Raw genomic sequence first — 20,960 nt, forward strand, 5'->3', positions numbered from 1 at the left:
GCCTCGACAAGGCCACCAGCATCATGGTCCAGTCTCACCACAATCACTCCCACCTCCCCTCTCCCATCAGGCAAGAGTAACAAAAATGTAAAAACACTAATCTACTGATTCCGAGACAGTTTCTTCCCAGCTGTTATCAGGCACCTGAACTATCCTCTCAGGTGGTCCTGATCTTCCATCTACCTCATTGGAGACCTACAAACTATTTTTAATTGGACTTTATCTTGCACTAAATTTATACACTTTGTCCTCTATCTGTACACTGTGGATGGCTTGATTTTAATCATGTACAATTTTTTTTCGCTGACTGGATGGCACGCAATGAAAATCTTTTCAATTTACCTCGGCACACTTGACAACAATAAACTAAACTAGATGCAAGTGGATTCAATCAGTATATTAATTACATTAATAACAATAGCATTAAGGGGCATCCTAAAGACAGCAAAAATGCATTGACTACATGCAAAAGGTATCAAGAGGTCTGGGGAGACTGCGCAGAATATGATAAATAGACACAAATCAGCCATGATCGACTGGGTGGAGGAGCAAACTTAAAGGGCTCAATGGCCTACTCCTATTTTCTAGGTTTCATATCCATAAAAATATACAATTTAAAAAAGTGTAACTAAGTGGTGTGATAGGCTGGAAACTGCACTGTTGTACTTGGACCAGATGTTAAATTACTTCTCTCTCTTGCTTAGCTACAAGATTTTATATTTAATAATTCTGTACATCCTCAAGCATTCTTGTGGGAACTGGCCTCAGCAATCCGCAAGGTCACGGCACCATTTAGTTCTCTTATTTTCACTCAATATATTTTGTCCTAATGCAGCAATGTACAATTATTTTTGAAAGGACAGTGGCCCTGAAATTATATTAGTGGAAGAATATCTGTGTCCTTTTTGAAAGTCTAAATAGAAATGCCAATAATGAGTTTATTAAAATTAGAGCCAAAAATGTTATGCATGCTAATTTCCTACAATTTAGAGCCCACAAAAATCAATATCAGTCATCTTCAACTTAAGGATCTTCCAGTTTCAATGTTCCTTGCAGAAATCAAAGATGGGTTTTCTCTCCAAATCCCAATGCACATATCAGACACAAGGTGGCACCCAAAACCTTCCCTGACACCCTGACAGGTATTCTAGCACAGACATCATGCCACACATGACAAATATTTGGATCTTCTCTCCCCCCTGGGATAATGCAAGCTGTAGATATTTATATTCTACTTACGGCAGACAACCTGAATAAACAGACACATTACATATACCCGAGTGTTTTCTGCATTTTCTGTTTTTATTTTAGATTTCCAACATCTTCAGTTTTTTTGTTTTTTCCCCCCAAAATTTGATGATATTGGCTGGCAGGCACCATGTGTAAAGTCATCTTCATCACAATGATTAAGCTAAAAAAATACGACATTCTAAATTGATAAAACAAAATACTGAAATTGCACAAGGGAACTGACCACAGTTGCATATCTAGGCTAACAAAATTTTGAGTGTTTTCAGGAAGGGTCAGCAGAAGTGAAAATGTCAATACATTTTTGGGAAAATCTGAAGTTCTATTGAAAGAACCAATGGCTGAAATGGTAGAGCAGAGAGTTTGTTTACAAGAACTTCACTTACATGGTTTATGTGGTTACTCTTCCTCTTCTCTCTGACTGTTTACAAAACAAAAAGGGAAGTGAAATTAAAACATCAGTTGCTCAATTCAAGGAGCCAATTTTTAGATTACGATTTATACAATTTAAACATGGGAACAGCAGATACAGCTGAGGCGTTGCAAGCATGTTGTTAAAGCAAATTTGTTATTGACTACCTCTCCTATATTTAACACATCATAATAGACCAAAACCAGTTAAATAGTTTTCAGATATAATCAATGGTTCATAGGCAAGCTTCACAGGCAAGTTGTGCAAGGCAAGCTCCAATAAACAGTAATGAGAAAACAAATTAATTCACAGATGGATGGAGGGGTAAATACTAGCTAGATCACCGGGAGGACTATCCTGATTTTCCTCAATGGAAAAATCATAAAATCAACAGCGCAGAAGTGGATGTAGGTACAGTCTTCCTACTGTACCTATATCCACCATAAAAACAGCTTTTTAAGCTAATTCCTTTTCCTGGCTCCCACCTGGTGAGTTTGGGAGGTAATCATCCAGGCAGAGTGTATTCCCATATTACAGCAATTCAATTACATGGAACTCTTAAAATAGTACAAGCAAACAAACAGAAAATTTAGATTATTAGATTATGATACATCTGAAGTATTATCGAAGTGGTATCGATAGTAGCTGCCCATAGACCAGCATCCTGAGGGCGTTGCGATTGAGAAAAAACTTCCTTTAGAAAGCATCTCCACTCATAACATGGGATTCAATGGGAAAAAAGGGGTCCACGTTACACAAAATGACAATAGGACAGTTTTCTAGGAATGCAACCTTCCCAAATGTGGGGGTACAGTGCAATTTTTAAATATGATGATGATTTCAACTCTTTAGGAGAATGAGTTCCAGGCACCCGTGGGACATGAAATTTTTGTTAAGCTCATCAGCACTACAGCTTCCAGATAATGTGCACAGGTTATGAAGTGGGGTAGTAGCCTAACCGGACATCAACCTCTCCTTTAATCAGCAGGACAAAGTAGCTTGTTTCAGGAAACGAGGTAGTGTGCATGCCACAGTCAGCATCAATGGTGCCAAAGAGGACATGCTTGAGAGCTTCAAGTTCCTAAGCATAAACATCACCAATTTGTCATCGACCAACGACATTGAAGCCACAACCAACAAAGCACACCAACATCTCTACGTTCTCAGAAGACTAAGAAAGTTCAGCATGTCCCCAACGAGTCTCACTTCTACAGATGCACCGCAGAAAGTATCCCATGGTCATGCATTACAGTTTAGTACAGCAAAAATGCTAAGACCACAAGAAATTGAAGTAAGACCACAAGAAATTGAAGAAAATAGTGGATGTAGCCTAATTCATTATACAAACATCTATCCTCTGCCCTTCCTCCTCCTCCTCCCCCCCCCCCCCCCCCACCATCACGATTGAAACCATCTGCACCATGTTGCCTCAAGTAAGCAGCAAACATAACACATTTACATCCAATCATTTACTCTTCTTCCCTCTCCTGTCGAGCTGAAGATATAAAAACTTGAAAGCACCTTCCACCAGATTCAGGAACAGCCTCCTCCCCACTGTTATCAAATGGTTTGAAGGTCCACTCACAAGGATGTAGTCCCGATCACCCATCCTACTGCATTGCAACCAGAGTACATTTTTTTGCCTGTACTCTCTTTGTAGCTGTATCGCTATAATGCTGTAATACTATATTCTGCGCTTTGGTATTTTTCTCTTTATACTCATCGCTGTACTTGTGTATGACGTGCTAACATTCATGTATATGATTTGACTGGATAGCATAATGTATCTCAGTACATGTAACAATAAAAAAACAATATCAATATCTATAGCCAAATCTTTCTGAACCAGTGGAGAGCATTACTACTTGAACCATTCCATAGTGAGTGTAAATGGCATAGGATGAATCAGCTTTTAACTATACCATAACTATACATTACAGATACCATTTTTGCTGCAATGTTCAGTTGCACTTAGTAGATGACACTATTAAGAATTGAAGTACACATGATTCACGTGGAAATTGGTCAGCTGTTCTATGTAAGCGATATATTCGCTCTGAAAGTGGCTGTGCAGAGAGAGACAAGAGGATATTGAAAGAAATCAATTCTGCATATTTTGACTTTGAGAGATGTGAGTTCAATGAATAAAGCAAAAGCAGCTCAACATGACCTTGACGCATATCAGATGGAATTACTGTACTTTAGGTAGGATATAAAGATCTGACAGAGTGCAGATTCTCTGGAATGAGTCCAGTTTCAAGGGTTTCAGTTGGAAGATAGACTGGAGAAGATGGCGGGTGAGGGGGTGGGGTGACAGTGGTCTCCTCCTAGAGAAGATACAGTGCCCCCATAGTGTATTGGACAAGGACCCATCATTTATTTATTTGCCTCTGTACTCCACAATTTGAGATTTGTAATAGAAAAAAAATCACACGTGGTTAAAGTGCACATTGTCAGATTTTAATAAAGGCCATTTTTATACATTTTGTTTTCACCATGTAGAAATTACAGCAGTGTTTATACATAGTCCCCCATTTCAGGGCATCATAATGTTTGGACCACAGCAATGTCATGTAAATGAAAGTAGTCATGTTTAGTATTTTGTTGCATATCCTTTGCATGCAATGACTGCTTGAAATCTGCAATTCAAGGACATCACCAGTTGCTGGGTGTCTTCTCTGGTGATGCTCTGCCAGGCCTGTATTGCAGCCATCTTTAGCTTATGCTTGTTTTGGGGGCTAGTCCCCTTCAGTTTTCTCTTCAGCATATAAAAGGCATGCTGAATTGCGTTCACATCGCCACTCAAGAATTGACCATTTTTGTAGCTTTGAAAAACCCCTTTGTTGCTTTTGCAGTATGTTTGGGATCATTGTCTTGCTGTAGAATAAACTGCCAGCCAATGAGTTTTGAGACATTTGTTTGAACTTGAGCAGATAGGATGTGTTTATACACTTCAGAATTCATTATGCTACTACCATCAGCAGTTGTATCATCAATGAAGATAAGAGAGGCAGTACATTCAGCAGCCATAAGGGGTAGGCCATTTAGAACGAAGATGAGGAAAAGCTTTTTCAGTCAGAAAGTTGTAAATCTGTGGAATTCGCTGCCTCAGAAGGCAGTGGAGGCCAATTCTCTGAATGCTTTCAAGAGAGAGCTAGATAGAGCTCTTAAGGATAGCGGAGTCAGGGGGTATGGGGAGAAGGCAGGAACGGGGTACTGATTGAGAATGATTAGCCATGATCACATTGAATGGCGGTGTTGTCTATTGTCATACATGCCCAGGCCATAATACCTCCACCACCGTGTTTCGCAGATAAGCTGGTATGCTTTGGATCTTGGCTAGTTCCTTCTCTACTCCATATTTTGCTCTTGCCATCACTCTGATATAAGTTAATCTTTGTCTCATCTGTCCACAAGCCCTTTTTCTAGAACATGGTGAAACCAAAATGTATAAAAATGGCCTTTATTAAAATCTGACAATGTGCACTTTAACCACATGTGATTTTTTCTATTGCAAATCTCAAATTGTGGAGTACAGAGGCAAATAAATAAATGATGGGTCTTTGTCCCAAACATTATGGAGGGCACTACATTTGCTACAAGTGTAGAAGATGATCATGGTATAGGTAGGGTGGACAGAGAGGTGCCAGAAGGATCAAGATCCACAACATTTTAAAATTTCATCAAAAGGCAGAAAGAGTATGCAAAAAAAATGCTCGGAATACGCACAAACTAGAAATCACTGTGGCTGGTGGAAACAGACTCAATTCGTTCAAAGGAATATCTCATGGACACTTGGGAAACAATAATTTGCAGGATTTTTGGAAAGAACACAATGTGATTGATCGGAGTGTTCTGTTAGGTGCTGGCATTGACTCAAGAGGAAAGCCCTCCACCTGCCTGAACAATTCAATGATTCCATCATGCCTCTCAGTGCTCAGGCGTTTGATTGGTGTACGGATCCCCAAATCCACGGATAAGCTTGGAGCCTTCAACTGAAAATAAGGATTTCTAAGACTTTGTAAAAAATGCCTATATCGGTATCATCTGATGTTTCTGACAGTGCGCGACACTGACATTAAGACATTAAGGACTTGTCCCTTGCCATAGGCAACTGGTGCATTCAGTGTTTCATGCGTGATAGCTACAATTTAACTGATGAACTTCAATATTGTCACCAAATTATGGTCAGTGTCATTAGTGAGACGAACAACTGCCTATTTGAGAAGCTGAAATATGAACAAGTCTGTACTCATTCTCACGCAGGCCACAGCAAACAATGGCCTGTTTCCATCATCATCGTTACTTTTTTTGCATATCTTTCATTCATTTGTTCTATATCTCACAACATCACCGTCTGTATCTCTCGTTTCCATTTCCCTCGACTCTCAGTCTGAAGAAGGGTCTCGACCAGAAACATCACCTTTTCCTTTTCTTTAGAGATGCTATTTGACCCGCTGAGATACTCCAGCTTTTTGTGTCTATCTTCGATATGAAAATGTTGATCTAAGGTAGAATCAGTCTCATTCAAGAGATGTGGTTCAGCTCTTGGAGTGCAGTACTCATGGAATAGTGCGACCTTTTGGCCAAGATGTTGGGATTCAAGTCTACACTCTGTGAACCCCTAGCCCCGCTTTATAATCGCACTGGAAGTCTCTCCAAAGTAACAATCAATTTTTATCCCTCCAACCAATATAAACTGAAACAGATTCACATTTTTTTGTACAGCCCGAACGTGTGAAAATTGTCAACTATGTTTCCGAAATTCCAACAAGATTATACTTAAATAGCTCTAAAGAGTGTTGGGATGTCCTGATGCAGTGGAGGGCAATGGAATCTCCAATGGGCAGTGGAGGGTATGAAATCTTCCTCTTGTATGCTGCATTTGGCTACCTCAACCTCATCTGAGGAAGGAACATAGAATCTCTTGAGTTTTCAAACTACAAAAATTAATTTCCTGTCTGAAAATAATAAAAGATAATTCAATAGTAAACTGTTCCATCACTGGGCGGCGCGGACTCGGTGGGCCGAAGGGCCTGTTTATGCGCTGTATCTCTAAATCTAAAAAATCTAAAATTTGATTCAAAGATAAATGAATTTAAAATATGCTTAACTTGGTTGAGTTACTGAAATATCAATGTGAAGATTATTTTTACCCTTGGAGTTGCTGGTTACCATGACCCCCAGGTTGCTGGCATATCAGAACCTGAGGTCCTGGTCATTCTTTCGGGGTGACAGACAGCTCTAAAGGCAAATAAGGAAAAGCAACCTTCACATTATATTTCAGCATTAATAGGGATCAAAGAGGATATCAGATTTGTCTCCTTAGCCATATAACTTTGAAAAATTCAGCATTTGAGGGAAAAGCATTGAATGAGAATGAAAAAGTATAATTCCAGTTTGACCTAAAAGCAATATGTCGGATAAACGGTTTAAAAGAAAAATCTAAAAATAGTGTTAAAATTTGGTGAGGCAATGCCTGGTATGGTTGTTATTTATTTTACAAAAAGAATGAAGTTTGATGCCCTGATACATTACTGCTTTATGTTTACTTATGGAAATTAGATAACTGTTCCAATATGACGTTCACATTTATCGTGTTTTCGTGATGACAATGAAGCAGCCTGAATTTCTCAGAAGCACAAGTTATTCTGGGAGGTAATAGGAAATAGTAGTATGCAGAAATCATCTAACTAATCTGGCTTAAATCTACTCACCATCTGGCTGCGATTTGCTCAGGAAAATCGTGCTGGCCCTTGGGTGGTCAGAAGGGTTGGACTCAGAGTTCATGTCTAAAATTAGGAAAATGGAAAAAGAAATCAATGGTGAAAATAAATCAAAACTGTATCCAAGCATACAAAAGTCATAAACAGAAGTGTCACAAAAAAATATTCAGAATATATAACTTTTTAACTATGGGGAAGATGAAAATGTCATTATGGCAATTTGGGTAACAGAAATTCACCTTTACAGAGTTAACAAAATCACTACCCAAAAATTTGAGATACAGAACAAAGTTTGCTCTCACAATTTCTTTTTCCAATTCTTGTTTGTTCACACATGCCAGATGACACAGTTACATTATGAAAAATCATAATGTAGATCATTTTCTGAGAAAGCAACCTCTGCCACCATAACTCGGAGTCACATGTATTGAAGCTGTAACTAACCCAATAGAAAATTTGGAGGAGAAATCTTTAACGTTTGAATATAGAACTCATGGTTGCATGGATTAATTGAGGCCTTTGTCACAGAAATATCAAGAAAAGATAGATAAGTACAGGTGCTATTATGTGATAGATGTATTTCTATGAAACCCCATGCTATAGAAAATTGTGTTCAAAAGATAATGGTGTAAATGGGAAAAGGCGGTTAGGGGCGAGAGAGTTTTAGATTCATATTTTTCCTGCAGAACTTTTGTATATTCGCAGTGTATACAAACTTTTGTGTATTCGCAGTATTTTCTTATTCATCTTTTGCGTTATATCCAAGTTGTGTTATAGAAACACATTACAGCCAAACCATGTGTAGTTCAGAGAGAAAGAAATAGAAGAATATGTTAATAAGGCATTATGAAATACGTGAAAGGAAATCTGTGTGTAGCATAAACACTAGCAATATCTGGTTCAGACTTATTCAGTCTCCAAACAGAAAATTTGCATGCAAGTTTCTAACAATTATTTCTCCAACTGACTACTGCTTATGGATGAATTTAGATTATACATATTATTTAGCCGCCTTCATCAAAGAGATCATCGCACCCGTGCCCAACCCTCTGCTCAAATAAAAAAGTGATCTGACAGCTCCTCCAGAAGCTGGTTAGCAAATTTGATTGCTGACTCTTAGTCCCGATCTCTCCAATGTCAAGCCAAAATGTAATGCCATAGCTTGACATGAACGTTAATAAGGTCATAGCTTGCCTGATTGTACAGTGCATTCAGAAAGTATTCAGACCCCTTCACTTTTTCCATATTTTGTTACATTACAGCCTTATGAATTAAATGGATTAAATTCATTTTTTTAAAATCATCAATCTACAAACAATACCCCAGAATGAAGAATCAAAAATAGGTGTTTAGAAATTTTTGCAAAGTAATTAAAAAGAAATAACTGAAATATCACATTTACATAAGTATTCAGACCCTTTGCTATGACACTCAAAATTGAGCTTAGGTTCATCCTGTTTCCATTGATTATCCTTGAGATGTTTCTACAACTTGATTGGAGTCTACCAGTGGTAAATTAAATTGATTGGACATGATTTGAAAAGGCACACCCATCTATATAAGGTCCCACAGTTGACCGTGCATGTCAGAGCAAAATCCAAGCCACAAAGACGAAGGAATTGGCCTTAGACCTCCGAGACAAGATTGTATCGAGACACAGATCTGGGGAAGGGTATAAAACAATTTCTGCAGCATTGCAAGTTCCGAAGAGCACAGTGGCCTCCGTCATTCTTAAATGGAAGAACTTTGGAACCCACCAGGACTCTTCATAGAGCTGGCTGCCCGGCCAAACTGAGCAATCGGGGGAGAAGGGCCTTGGTCAGGGAGGTGATCAAGAACCTGATGATCACTCTGACAGAGCTCCAGTTCCTCTGTGAAGATGGGAGAACTTTCCAGAAGGACAACTATATCTGCAGCACTCCACCAATCAGGCCTTTATGGTAGAGTGGCCAGAGGGAGGCCACTCCTCAGTAAAAGGCACATGACAGCCCGCTTGGAGTTTGCCAAAAGGCACCTAAAGGATTCTCAGACCATGAGAAACAAGATTCTCTAGTCTGATGAAACCAAGCTTGAACTCTTTGGAGGAAACCAGGCACCTGGCCAATACCATACCTACGGTGAAGCATGGTGGTGGCAGCATCATGCTGTGGGGATGTTTTTCAGCGGCAGGAACTGGGAGACTAGTCAGGATCGAGGGAAAGATGAATGGAGCAAAGTACAGAGAGATCCTTGATGAAAACCTGCTCCAGAGCATTCTGGACCTCAGACTGGGGTGAGGTTCACCTTCCAACATGGCAATGACCCTAAGCACACAGCCAAGACAACGCAGGAGTGGCTTTGTGACAAGTCTGTGAATGTCCTTGAGTGGCCCAGCCAGAGCCCAGACTTGAACCCGATCGAACATCTCTGGAGAGACCTGAAAATAGCCGTGCATCAACGCTCCCCATCCAACCTGACAGAGCTTGAGAGGATCTGCAGAGAAGAATGGAGAAATTACCCAAATACAGGTGTGCCAAGCTTGTAGCGTCATACCCAAGAAGACTTGTGGCTGTAATCGCTGCCAAAGATGCCTCAACAAAGAACTGAGTAAAGGGTCTGAATACTTATGTAAATGTGATATTTCAGTTATTTCTTTTTAATTACTTTGCAAACATTTCTAAACACCTGTTTTCACTTTTTTATTATGGGGTATTGTGTGTAGATTGATGATAAAAAATGAATTTAATCCATTTAAAAATAAGGCTGTAATGTAACAAAATGTGGAAAAGTGTGGGGGTCTGAATACTTTCTGAATGCACTGTAATTTCAGCTCTATCTTCCTGCTGTAAATGTTCAGCATCTGGCTGATCACCTACCAATGTTTGTTTTAAAAATATTTGATGTTTCTGCTTCCAATAGAAGTAGGATTCCACATACTTGAAATCCACAAAGAACAATATTTGTCTCACAGTGCCCTCCATGATGTTTGGGACAAAGACCCATCATTTATTTATTTGCCTCTGTACTCCACAATTTGAGATTTGTAATAGAAAAAAAATCACATGGGATTAAAGTGCACATTGTCAGATTTTATTAGAGGGTATTTTTATACATTTTGGTTTCACCATATAGAAATTACAGCTGTGTTTATACATGGTCCCCCCATTTCAGGGCACCATAATGTTTGGGACACAGGAATGTCATGTAAATAAAAGTAGTCATGTTTAGTATTTTGTTGCATATCCTTTGCATGCAATGACTGCTTGAAGTCTGCGATTCATGGACATCACCAGTTGCTTGGTGTCTTCTCTGGTGATGCTCTGCCAGGCTTGTATTGCAGCCATCTTTAGCTTATGCTTGTTTTGGGGGCTAGTCCCCTTCAGTTTTCTCTTCGGCATATAAAAGACATGCTCAATTGCGTTCAGATCGAGTGATTGACTTGACCACTCAAGAATTGACCATTTTTGTAGCTTTGCAAAACTCTTTTGTTGTTTTCGCAGTATGTTTGGGATCATTGTCTTGTTGTAAAATGAACCGCCAGCCAATGGGTTTTGAGGCATTTGTTTGAACTTGAGCAGATAGGATGTGCCTAAACACTTCAGAATTCATTATGCTACTAGCATCAGCAGTTGTATCATCAATGAAGATAAGTGAGCCAGTACCCTGAGCAACCATACATGCCCAGGCCATAACACCCCCACCACCTTGTTTCACAGATGAGCTGATATGATTTGGATCTTGGACAGTTCCTTCTCTCCTCCATACTTTGCTCTTGCCATCACTCTGATACAGGTTAATCTTCATGTCATCTGTCCACAAGACCTTTTTCCAGAACTGTGGTTCTTTTAACTACTTCTTGGCAAACTGTACCTGGCCATCCTATTATTTGCGGCTAACCAGTGGTTTGCATCTAGCAGTGCAGCCTTTGTATTTCTGTTCATGAAGTCTTCTTTGGACAGTGGTCATTGACAAATCCACACCGGGAGGGTGTTTCTGATCTGTCGACAGGTGTTTGGGGATTTTTTTTTTTATTATGGAGAGAATTTGTCTGTCATCAGCTGTGGAGGTCTCCCTGGGCCTGCCAGTCCCTTTGCGATTAGTAAGCTCAGCAGTGCTCTTTCTTCTTAATGATGTTCAAACAGGTGATTTTGGTAAGCCTAAGGTTTGGCTGATGTCTCTAACAGTTTTATTCTTGTTTCTCAGTCTCATAATGGCTTATTTTACTTTCATTGGCACAACTTTGGACCTCATGTTGATAAACAGCAATAAAAGTTTCCAAATGTGATGGAAAGACTGGAGGAAAGACTAGGTGCTGAGAGCTCTCTTATACCTGTATTAAGGAGACATTTAAACAAACCTGAGCAACTACAAACACCCGTGAAGCCATGTGTCCCAAACATTATGGTGCCCTGAAATGGGGGAGACTATGTATAAACACTGTTGTAATTTCTACATGGTGAAACCAAAATGTATAAAAATGCCCTTTATTAAAATCTGACAATGTGCACTTTAATCACGTGATTTTTTTCAATTCTTTCTTAGGCCCCCTCGGTCATGGCTGACCATGGGTGATGCATCCTAGTTGGCTGCTTGCTCCACACCTCGGCTGGAGCAGCGTCTCTTGTGGCTGAAGAGACCAATGTGGGAGTGACAGTCTGTCGCAAAGGTCACATTTGTGTGTGGTCTCTGGTTTGTTGAAGTTGCTGCACTCCTTTCTGTGTGCCCGCTTGTCTGCCGCTGCATTCATCAGTTTCCCTTCCCCCGTTTTGAGATCTTCATTCAGTGTACCTCTCCACATCGTACGGTCAGCTGCAAGGCTCTCCCAGGACTCCACATCGACGTCGAGCGCCTTCAAATCTCTCTTGCAGCCATCCTTGTAACGTAGCTGGGGGCGATCGATGGTTCTCCTCCCAGATGTTAGCTCGCCATAGAGGATGTCTTTTGGAATACGGCCATCCTCCATGCGGTTGACATGGCCCAGTCACCGCAGCCTACGCTGTGTACATACTCGGAAGGCCAGCGCGAGACAGAATCTCGGTGTTGGGCACTCTGTCTTGCCAGGATATACCCAGGATAACGCGGATGTTTCTAAGGTGGAAGGTGTTGAGTCTTCTCTCCAGTCTGGCATATGTAGTCCATACAGCAGCGTGCTGTTGACACAGGCGTTGTAGACTGCTATCTTTGTCTCCACTGTCAGCTTTGGATTGGTCCACACTCGAGTTGTGAGGCGAGCGAGAGTTATAGCTGCCTCCCCGATCCTCTTGTCAATCTCTGTGTCCAAGGAGAGGTTGTTGGTGATGGTGGAGCCGAGGTACATGAACTGATGGACGGCATTGAGTTCGTAGTCGTCGATGGTGATGACAGGTGGTGCCTCGGTATCCTGTCCTAGGACGTTCGTCTTCTTCAGGCTGATAGTCAGCCCAAAGTCCTTGCAAGCCCGATAAAAGCGGTCCATCAGTGACTGTAGTTCCTGCTGGATGTAGGACTCAACTGCTGCGTCATCGGTAAACAACATGTCTCTGATGAAAGCTTCACGTACTTTTGTCTTGGCTCGGAGGCGGGTGAGGTTGAAGAGCTTGCCGTCTGATCTAGTACGCAGGTAGATCCCCTCTGTTGCGGTGTCGAAGGCATGTTTCAGGGGCAAAACAAAGAAAATCCCAAAGAGTGTGGGAGCGAGGACGCAGCCTTGTTTGACGCCACTGCGGGTGTTGAAGGGCTCCGAGAAACTGCCATTGAACTTCACTGTCCCCTTCGTGTTGATGTGGAAGGATTCTATCATGCTCTGCAGTTTTGGTGGGCAGCCGTACCTTGGGAGAGCCTTGAATAGGCCATATCGGCTGACGGTCGAACGCCTTGGAGGTCAATGAAAGCAATATACAGGGGCATCCGCTGTTCTCTGCACTTCTCCTGAAGCTGGCGAAGGGAGAAGACCATGTCTACTGTTGACCTTACAAATCTCAAATTGTGGAGTACAGAGGCAAATAAATGCCCCAAACATTATGGAGGGCACTGCATCTCTCTTTGAAATGCACAACCTCATTCTAGGTTCTCCCAATCGCATTCCCTCTCATCAAACATTCATCCCATACACTCTGGGGAAACATATGCCTCCTGAATTGCTTAATTTTATTAGCAATCATCTTTTACAGCCTACGAGTGTTGAAATCACTCAAATGGAAGCATCAACTGTCGATATTCATCATTGAACATTGACATAATTCTTAGGAACATTATCTCCCATTTTCTAGAAAGTAGTAGAGCTAGTCTTTCAAATACCAAATTTCATCTTACTCATCCACGAAGTGGAAATGTAATGGCTGGAGCACAGCACAACATTCAATTTCTCCATTCAATTCTCCCAGTTTCTATGTTGACATAACTTTCCACAGCAGTGCCTTGAAGAGCTCCTTCTCAACTAAGGCTTTCACTTTTCCTTAGTCGACAAGGTTTTCAATAGTGCCTTCTTTATTCACACACTGCTTTGCAAGGCTCCAATTTATTTCTGTGCAACACGCCCATCCTGACTAGACTACCTTTAGCATCCTCCTATGTTGCTCCAAAAATGCCCCAATTAAGCTTGAAGAACAGCACCTCATTTTTTCTCTTGGTAGATTTCAGCCCTCAGAACTTACTATTTCAGGTAACATCTGCTTCCACCTTAGCAACCCCGACTTTCTCCACAGCTGCCCTTCCTTTCAATTTGTTTTTATTCCATCTTCAATTATTATTTGTTAAAGTCATTATTACTTTTGCAACTTTGGATTCCACCCTGTCGAAGATATTCTCTTCAATCTACTCCTTTTTGCAAACATAAAACAATTTGTTCCCTTCACTCTTCTAGTTCCTTGACCCAAAACTTGAACTCTATTTCTTCCCCACTTTATGCCGAGTGCTTCTAGCATTTTGATTTTTTTAAGCAACATTTGGAACCTTGCTAATGCACAAATATAAATAACTCTTGACATTCAAACACCAATGCGAGATCATCTCACCAATAAACATCTTCCCATGTCTCAGATCTTCATATATACTGCCAGCAAACTGCCCACATTTAAAAACAGAAAGTCAACCAGAATTTGAACTCTGCCTTGAAATGAAATTAGTCACCATCATCCCCAATTGTTTTTTGCTACAAATTTGCTTTTTCTATGCAGATTATATGTATGCAATGGTACCAATTTGAAATCTTCACCAGAGGTTACCGCATCACTCAGCAGTGACTGAAATACTACACAGTGGATAAAGTTACTTAGAAATGAGTATCTGTCACTGGAACAGGACTGGAATTAGAAAGCAGCCTGTCCTTGACTTTTAACACCTCAACAGAACAGTGTTTGCAACTTTCTCATCTCTCCCCACACGTCTATCAGCACCTTAATATCATTATTCAAACGTTCAGAAACAAGATTTCTATAATATTTGTATGTTCCACAAAATGATTCTTATCTACAGCAGCTTTGGAAAAATCATTAGTTTGACCTTGCATTTTGTGGCTCTCAAGAGGACCACAATATTACAGGAACAATATGTAGGAAAACTGCCAATATGTGTTTTTTTGTACTGCACACTTCTAAACTATCACATTCCTAAGAAAATTATGAATCATTTGCACCTAGTTACCTGCGTTTCATCTGTATTTCTCCCAGTCTAACCAGATTTTGAGACTTGAGATATAACCATGCTTTGTATTGTTCTGAAGGTTTAGAAACAAGTGTGCTTTACTTGGGAAATAGAATTTCAACTATTATGAAGCCAATTCAGCAAGACAACCTTAAAATCACATATGTAAAATGAATGAACCATCAGTTATTCTGTTCTTATGGTTTTGAGTGAAGGTGAAATTTGGTCAGAACACAGGAAGAATTGCAGTCTTTGAGTTGTGTCATCTCATGGGTTGGAACTTCCTGATCAGGCGGAGCACTCAGCTTAATGTCTCACCCAAAATATGACATGTCTAACAGCACATTAGTGTGTCAAGATCATTCACTTAGGTGGTTTGAATCAACTATTCTACTTAAGAGACGAGATTGTCAACAACCATGACTAGGGGAACATAAATAAAACATAAATTTTATTTTCCAAAAGAAAAATACAGCAGTTCTTCCGAGGGGTAGAGTACTTCTCTATAGTCTCAACCAACATCAACCATTTTTTGATTTAAATTGCCTGGAATTTAGCTCCATGCTTATTGTCTGCTGTGTTTAACATAAATCTTCAGATGGGTAGACAGCACCCATGTTACCTGGTTGTTAACAGTCGTTATGTTTCCTATGTTACCACATTGTTCAAATGCATTTTGTGAATTAAATGGATCACATAAAGTCATAAAAGTTGCAAATCAAATGAAGGTCTTCCTTTTCTTTTACCCAGAGACAGCAATAAAGACCTTGAACAAGTGGTCATGGTAATGGTCATGGTAATGGACCATCACACCCTCCCTCCTATGATATCAGTCAATAGTTCTCTAGTATATTTTGGAAATTTATCTCACATTTGTGAATATTATTATTTAGATGCCATATTATTCAACAAGAATAGTTGGAGTCATCTGTTCAGAAAGATTAGCCCATGTTGAAATTAAAAAGGTTTGAAAATGTTTTAACTTTATTCACACTAGTTCAGTCTAAAATTAACATTTCAGGATTCCAATTGTGGTAAATCTCAAAGGTGTTAATTGCTAAAGAAAGCAGCTGTTGCCATCAAGAGCTTTCCACAGAACAGAATGTACATTGATCACTGGGAGTCCCTATGTCGTAGAGAATTCCCAATTACACCAGTAACATATTTAAATAAGAAGCCAGTGAATAGTAGACATTTGCCTTACAGGATCCCCAAACATTCCCTGAAGATTGGACACTAATTGCAGGTCTGTGACTGCCACACTAAGGTGATCATGAAGTGAGACTGCATATTTATTTCAGGAATAAAATGTCTATCTTACTCACACTAGTTCAGCCTAAAATTAACTTTTCAATTAACATGCAGTGGACAAAAAAATAATTATTCAAAAATGTACTTGTAAATTACAGTAAATGGAAAAGTGATGCTGTAAATTAGATAAAAATCACACATTGAATTACAAATCACCTACAATATGTCAATACTCTTGCCTTGGCAGGCTTACAAAATGTATCCTCAAACTCATTTAAAAAAGAATTTAACATAGAAACATAGAAAATAGGTGCAGGAGTAGGCCATTCGGCCCTTCGAGCCTGCACTGCCATTCAATATGATCATGGCTGATCATCCAACTCAGTATCCCATACCTGCCTTCTCTCCATACCCCCCGATCCCTTTAGCCACAAGGGCCACATCTAACTCCCTCTTAAATATAGCCAATGAGCTGGCCTCAACTACCTTCTGTGGCAGAGAATTCCACAGATTCACCACTCTCTGTGTGAAAAAAAACTTTCTCATCTCGGTCCTAAAAGACTTCCCCCTTATCCTTAAACTGTGACCCCTTGTTCTGGACTTCCCCAACATCGGGAACAATCTTCCTGCATCTAGCATGTCCAACCCCTTAAGAATTTTGTATCTTCTAAATTCCAGCGAGTACAAGCCGTCTATCCAGTCTTTCTTCATATGAAAGTCCTGCCATCCCAGGAATCAATCTGGTGAACCTTCTCTGTACTCCCTCTATGGCAAGAATGTCTTTCCTCAGATTAGGAGACCAAAACTGTACGCAATACTCGAGGTGTGGTCTCACCAATGCCCTGTACAACTGCAGCAGAACCTTCCTGCTCCTATACTCAAATCCCCTCGCTATGAATGCCAACATACCATTCGCTTTCTTCACTGTCTGCTGCACCTGCATGCCTACTTTCAATGACTGGTATACCACGACACCCAGGTCTCGTTGCATCTCCCCTTCTCCTAATCGGCCACCATTCAGATAATAGTCTGCTTTCCTGTTCTTGCCACCAAAGTGGATAACCTCACATTTATCCACATTATACTGCATCTGCCATGCCTTTGCCCACTCACCTAACGTATCCAAGTCACGTTGCAGCCTCCTAGCATCCTCCTCACAGCTAACACTGCCCCCCAGCTTCGTGTCATTCGCAAACTTGGAGATGTTGCATTCAATTCCCTCGTCCAAATCATTAATATATATTGTAAATAGCTGGGGTCCCAGCACTGAGCCTCGCGGTACCCCACTAGTCACTGCCTGCCATTCTGAAAAGGACCCGTTTATTCCTACTCTTTGCTTCCTGTCTGCCAGCCAGTTCTCTGTCCACATCAATACTGAACCCACAATACCGTGTGCTTTAAGTTTGCATACTAATCTCTTATGTGGGACCTTGTCGAAAGCCTTCTGGAAGTCCAGATATAACACATCCACTGGTTCTCCCTTATCCACTCTACTAGTTACATCCTCGAAAAATTCTATAAGATTCGTCAGACATGATTTACCTTTCATAAATCCATGCTGACTTTGTCCAATGATTTCACCACTTTCCAAATGTGCTTCTATCCCATCTTTAATAACTGACTAGCATTTTCCCCACTACCGATGTTAGACTAACTGGTCTGTAATTCCCCGTTTTCTCTCTCCCTCCCTTTTTGAAAAGTGGGGTTACATTAGCTACCCTCCAATCCTCAGGAACTACTCCAGAATCCAAAGAGTTTTGAAAAATTATCACTAATGCATCCACTATTTCTGGGGCTACCTCCTTAAGCACTCTGGGATGCAGCCTATCTGGCCCTGGGGATTTATCAGCCTTTAATCCATTCAATTTACCTAACACCATTTCCCGACTAACCTGGATTTCACTCAGTCCCTCCATCTCATTTGACCCCCGGTCCCCTGCTATTTCCGGCAGATTATTTATGTCTTCCTTAGTGAAGACAGAACCAAAGTAGTTATTCAATTGGTCTACATATAGATTGGGTGAATCAAATTGGCAGAGGTGCTGAGGAAGAGGATTTCTTGGAATGTATACGGGATAGTTTTCTAAGCCAACATGTAGAGGAACCAACGAGAGAGCAGGCTATTCTAGACTGGGTATTGAGTAATGAGGAAGGGTTAGTTAGCAGTCTTGATGTGTGTGGCCCCTTGGGCAAGAGTGACCATAATATGGTTGAGTTCTTCATTAGGATGGAGAGTGACTTAGTTAATTCAGAAACAACGGTTCTGAACTTAAAGAAAGGTAACTTTGAGGGCATGAGACGTGAATTGGCCAAGATAGACTGGCAATTGATTCTTAAAGGGTTGACGGTGGATATGCAATGGAAGGCATTTAAAGACTGCATGGATGAACTACAACAATTGTTCATCCCAGTTTGGCAAAAGAATAAATCAGGGAAGGTAGTGCATCCGTGGCTAACAAGGGAGATTAGGGATAGTATCAAAACAAAAGATGAAGCATACAAATTAGCAAGAAAAAGCAGCCTACCAGAGGACTGGGAGAAATTCAGAGTCCAGCAGAGGAGGACAAAGGGCTTAATTAGGAAAGGGAAAATAGATTATGAAAGAAAACTGGCAGGGAACATAAAAACTGACTGCAAAAGCTTTTATAGATATGTGAAGAGAAAAAGATTAGTTAAAACGAATGTAGGTCCCTTGCAGTCAGAAACAGGTGAATTGATCATGGGGAACAAGGACATGGCAGACCAATTGAATAACTACTATTTAAAGCGCCACTAAAAAGCTATAAATATTCCAAAGAATGCAATATTTCCACCTGGTAAGGATTATGGGTTCAACTAAAAACACTCAGTTTCCCACAAAGATTTAAAAGTACATGGTGTAATTATGAAAAATATTCCCAGAATATTTTCAACAACAATAATTTTAAACTGAGAAGCAATTCAAAAATTGGCTGATATGAACAACAGGTAAAGTGAAAACTGCTCTCGGCTGGGAGCTTGCTAAAAGGTGCATACTGCCTGACCTATTAAGTTAATGGCTTCAGCTGAGGTGGCAAGGACAATGAATGGCTTCCACAATATTGTTAATACAACAGTGTTAATACTGTAAAATAGCCAACATTTTTTTATGGGTCCATAAACAAACAAAAACAAAACTGATCTTCAAGGTTTCAGCCAAAATGGAGAAAAGAGCAGGTAACCTAATGATTGCTTCATCTGCATTTTTAAAAGATGAACGGATCTGGAGTAGCAAGGTATGCCTAATAAAGCGGCTACATTCAGAATAAAGGATTACCCATTTTATGACGCAGAATTGGTGGAGGTTGAACCATTCAATATATTCAAGGCTGATAATTTTGGATAGGGGATTCAAATGCAATGGGAAACAGTCATAATGGGGTTGAAGGTAAAATCAGCTTAGCCACGATGTTAGACACAAAAAGCTGGAGTAACTCAGCAGGACAGGCAGCATCTCTGTAGAGAAGGAATAGGTGACGTTTCAGGTGGAGACCCTTCTTCAGACTGGTTAGGGATAAGGCAAACGAGAGATATAGACGGTGATGTGGAGAGATAACGAACAATGAATGAAAGATGTGCAAAAAAGTAATGATGATAAAGGAAACAGGCCATTGTTAGCTGTTTGTAGGGTGAAAATGAGAAGCTAGTGCGACTTGGGTGAAGGAGGAATAGAGAGAGGGAATGCCGGGGCTACCTGAAGTGAGAGAAATCAATATTCATACCACTGGGCTGTAAGCTGTCCAAGCGAAATATGAGATGCTGTTCCTCCAATTTGTGTTTAGCCTCACTCTGACAATGGAGGAGACCTAGGACAGAATGGTCTGTGGAGGAATGGGAAGGAGAATTAAAGTGTCCAGCAACCGGGAGATCGGGTAGGTTCAGGCAGACTGAGCGAAGCAATCGCCCAGTCTGCACCATCAGTCTCGCCAATGTATAAGAGTCCACATCTTGAACAACGGATACAGTAGATGAGGTTGGAGGAGGTGCAAGTGAACTTCTGCCTAATCTGAAAGGACTGTCGGGGTCCCTGGACAGAGTCGAGGGAAGAGGTATAGCGAAAGGTGTTGCATCTTCTGCGGTTGCAGTGGAAGGTACCTGGGGAGGGGGTGGCTTGGGTGGGAAGGGATGAGATACCAGGGAATTGCGGAGGGAACAGTCTCTGTGGAAAGCGGAAAGGGGTGGAGATGGGAAAATATGACTAGTGGTGGCATCACGTTGGAGGTGGCGGAAATTTTGGAGGATTATGTGTTGTATGCGATGGCTGATGGGGTGGAAGGTAAGGACTAGGGGGACTCTGTCTCTGTTGCAACTAGGGGGAGGGGGAGCAAGGGCAGACCTGTGGGGTACCGAGGAGACACGAGTAAGGGCCTCATCTACAATGGGAGAGGGGAACCCCCATTCCCTAAAAAATTAGGACATCTCGGATATCCTAGTATGAAACACCTCATTTTGGGCGCAGATGCGGCATAGACGGAAGAATTGGGAGAAGGGGATAGAGTCTTTGCAGGAAGCAGAGTAGGAAGAAGTGTAATCGAGATAGTTGTAGGAGTCAGTGGGTTTGTAATAGATGTCAGACAATCGTCTATTTCCTGTGATGGAGACCGCAAGATCAATAAAGGGGAGGGAGATGTCGGAGATGGTCCAAGTAAATTGAGTGCAGGTGGTGAAGTTCATGAGTTCTGCATGGGTGCCATCGTGTTATTGAG

General features: G+C 40.8%; 1 protein-coding gene across 1 annotated transcript in view; it reads right to left on the minus strand.

Annotated features, from left to right (window-relative positions):
* ccnyl1 (cyclin Y-like 1) overlaps positions 1-20,960 on the minus strand; it is a 66,261-nt gene that overhangs the window by 43,712 nt on the left and 1,589 nt on the right. The window contains exons 2-3 of the mRNA XM_078403659.1: positions 7,378-7,452; positions 1,635-1,669 (exon numbers count right to left, since the gene is read on the minus strand). Coding sequence (XP_078259785.1) covers positions 1,635-1,669; positions 7,378-7,452 — 110 coding nt within the window. The remainder of the gene's footprint in view (positions 1-1,634; positions 1,670-7,377; positions 7,453-20,960) is intronic.

This window comes from Rhinoraja longicauda, chromosome 8, assembly GCF_053455715.1.
Source record: "Rhinoraja longicauda isolate Sanriku21f chromosome 8, sRhiLon1.1, whole genome shotgun sequence".
Lineage (NCBI taxonomy): Eukaryota > Metazoa > Chordata > Chondrichthyes > Rajiformes > Arhynchobatidae > Rhinoraja > Rhinoraja longicauda.